At 39.9% G+C, this 2,500-nt stretch overlaps 1 protein-coding gene and 1 long non-coding RNA gene across 5 annotated transcripts in view; one reads left to right on the top strand and one right to left on the bottom strand.

Annotated features, from left to right (window-relative positions):
* Nucleotides 1-2,500, top strand: part of LOC123504598 — a 194,863-nt gene that overhangs the window by 132,272 nt on the left and 60,091 nt on the right. The window lies entirely within an intron of this gene.
* LOC123504595 (probable cytochrome P450 49a1) overlaps nucleotides 1-2,500 on the bottom strand; it is a 19,971-nt gene that overhangs the window by 2,320 nt on the left and 15,151 nt on the right. For all 3 annotated transcript variants that reach the window (XM_045255246.1, XM_045255245.1, XM_045255248.1), the window contains exons 9-11: nucleotides 2,446-2,500; nucleotides 2,070-2,273; nucleotides 1-1,618 (exon numbers count right to left, since the gene is read on the bottom strand). The exon at nucleotides 1-1,618 is cut by the window's left edge and continues 2,320 nt beyond it; the exon at nucleotides 2,446-2,500 is cut by the window's right edge and continues 24 nt beyond it. In XM_045255246.1, coding sequence (XP_045111181.1) covers nucleotides 1,511-1,618; nucleotides 2,070-2,273; nucleotides 2,446-2,500 — 367 coding nt within the window. In that variant the 3' untranslated portion in view covers nucleotides 1-1,510. The remainder of the gene's footprint in view (nucleotides 1,619-2,069; nucleotides 2,274-2,445) is intronic.

Consider the following 2,500-nt stretch of genomic DNA (forward strand, 5'->3'; position numbering starts at 1 on the left):
ATGAAATTAATGGTGTTGTCTCAGACATATTAAAAGTCTTTGATAAGGTCTGGCACTAAGGTTCGACTTCCAATCTACCCTCCTGCGCTTTCTATCCTTCTCTTTGCAATTCTATCTTATGTTTCCCTTCTGACTCTTCTATTTTTATACAGTGATAGACGATGACTGTTCTTCTCTTAAATCTGTAAACTGTGATGTTCCTCAGGGTTTTGTCCTATCACCCACTCTTTTTCTATTATTCATTAATGGTATTCTAAATCAAATTTCTTTTCCTCTCCACTCTTAGGCTAATGATGTAACCCTGCACTTTTCCATGTCTTTTCGTAGATGTCCAACCCTTCAAGAAGAAAACAGTTTACACAGAGGAGCCACAAAGCCTTATCCTTCATAAGAAAGGAGAATTTTGTCCAAGCTGAATGAATGATTATCACATAATATCTTTGTGTACAGTAAAGATTACTCTATATATAAATATCAATTTTCGGAATTTCAGTGCTAATAGTGTTGACCAAGGTAGTGCTTATTGTGGTGGGATCCGTGTGTTGATTATGACATATTTGTATCAGTATGCTGAGGAGTTGGCTGCTATAATTAAAGGAGAAATATGGACAAAATTAAAGTGTTTGCCTGATGTGTTGATTGGATTTTGCTATTCTCTATCCCTTCAGATTCCGCATATTTCTATTTTGCTTCAGTTGTTTACATTCAAGAAATAGTGAAGTCGATAGAGCACATTATTAGTTGTATCATGGTTTGGGATTTGAATTCTCGATTCAGATTCGAATGCCTAATGATAACTGAAGTGCGTTGCTTGGTATTTGCGTCGAACTCCAGAATACCCGCTAGATGCATTACATTTTTTTTTCTACGAATTAAGGGTGATATGATACGAGATACATATGCCATTGGTAGTTTACCGATCTGCTTATACTTGTAAACGACCCTAAAAGACACACGTAAAGATGGTCAGAAATAAGATTTAGGTTGGAAGTTTTGAATTCTTAACTCCTGATATGATAGGACACCATGCTTTGCATGTTTGAATATTAGATGTCTGTATTACTTAAGTACTGAACAATTATGGCAAGGGTGAAGTTGATATATTTTTGTATGTTTAAGTTTTCATTCGACATATGTTGTGGATGCAGTGAGTGCTTGCTAAATTTTCCAAGGCATGGCAGTTCGGTCTTCACTCATATATATAGTGCAGCAGTTAAATGAGCTTTCACTGTTTTACCTTAGCTTTTCCTATTAAAGTAACATTTTCTAACGCCAATCCTTAGGAGAAATGGATAACCATGATACTATAATAGAGTTTACAGGCCAGCGTGAGTAAAAACACAAGGCAACAAATGCTGTGGAACCGGCATGCAAACGTCTAGCGCTCTATCTCGACTGTTTACTGCTTACAGAGCAATTTATCATGATGTATGCGAACATCACTTGTTCTTCTAGTTAGGGTTTAAGGAAACCAATGGGTACCGTTCAAAGGTAAATGGTGTTCACGCTGTTAACGAGGTACGAAGGAGAACCGAAGAGGCCGTGAAGGGTAGAACACCAGACCAGACACCTGTTCTATGTCCTCGTAGTTGTACTCAACAGTGAAGCGCTGTGCCATCTGTAATGAAAGTTCCAACTGTGGTAAATGACTGAAAGAGATATTAAGAGGACCCCAAAGATGGACACCAATCACTAACTTGAGTTGCATCATGATATGTAGCAAATCAGTCAAAGAATTAGAAACCATGAAATAAGTAGTAAATAATATTGAGTAACCACTTGAAACCGTGTCACATGATGATATTTTGTTATTAGCAGACAACGCAGTTATGGAATAAGATCATTTAAAAAAAAATCTGCTACGAGTGTGAAATTGTACAGATCTGAATAAAAAAGCTGAATAAGGTTACGAAACTACAATTTCACCCAGAGATTACCGTGAACCAACAAGATCGACGCACGTTGTCACCTACTTCCCTAAACCTTGAAGAAACATGCGTATCCAAGTTGGATAAAAGAAATAATGTATTGATATTATGCCATAAAATGAGTTAAACAGTGCTCCTCACCCTGGCAAGCAGTGTGTACATCTCCTGCTCAGCCACTCGGCGTCCCACACACATCCTAGGGCCGGCACCGAAGGGGAGGCTGGCATAGGGGTGGATATCGCCCAGTGGACGCGCTCTGTTCCACCGCTCAGGCAGGAACTCATTAGCTCGAGGGTAAAAGGACTCATCCCAACCCATTAAGGAATTCAACACTAACACGTTGTACTGCAGGAGAGAGAGAGAGAGAGAGAGAGAGAGAGAGAGAGAGAGAGAGAGAGAGAGAATGGGGGTTAACGTTCTCGCGCGCACACACACACACACACACACACACACACACACACACACACACACACACACACACACACACACACACACACACACACACACACACACTTACCCCTGCAGGGATCCTATAGCCTTGTAACACCATGTCTTTGTTCAGCACCCTCACC

The sequence above is a fragment of the Portunus trituberculatus genome, chromosome 16 (assembly GCF_017591435.1).
Source record: "Portunus trituberculatus isolate SZX2019 chromosome 16, ASM1759143v1, whole genome shotgun sequence".
In the NCBI taxonomy this organism is placed as follows: domain Eukaryota; kingdom Metazoa; phylum Arthropoda; class Malacostraca; order Decapoda; family Portunidae; genus Portunus; species Portunus trituberculatus.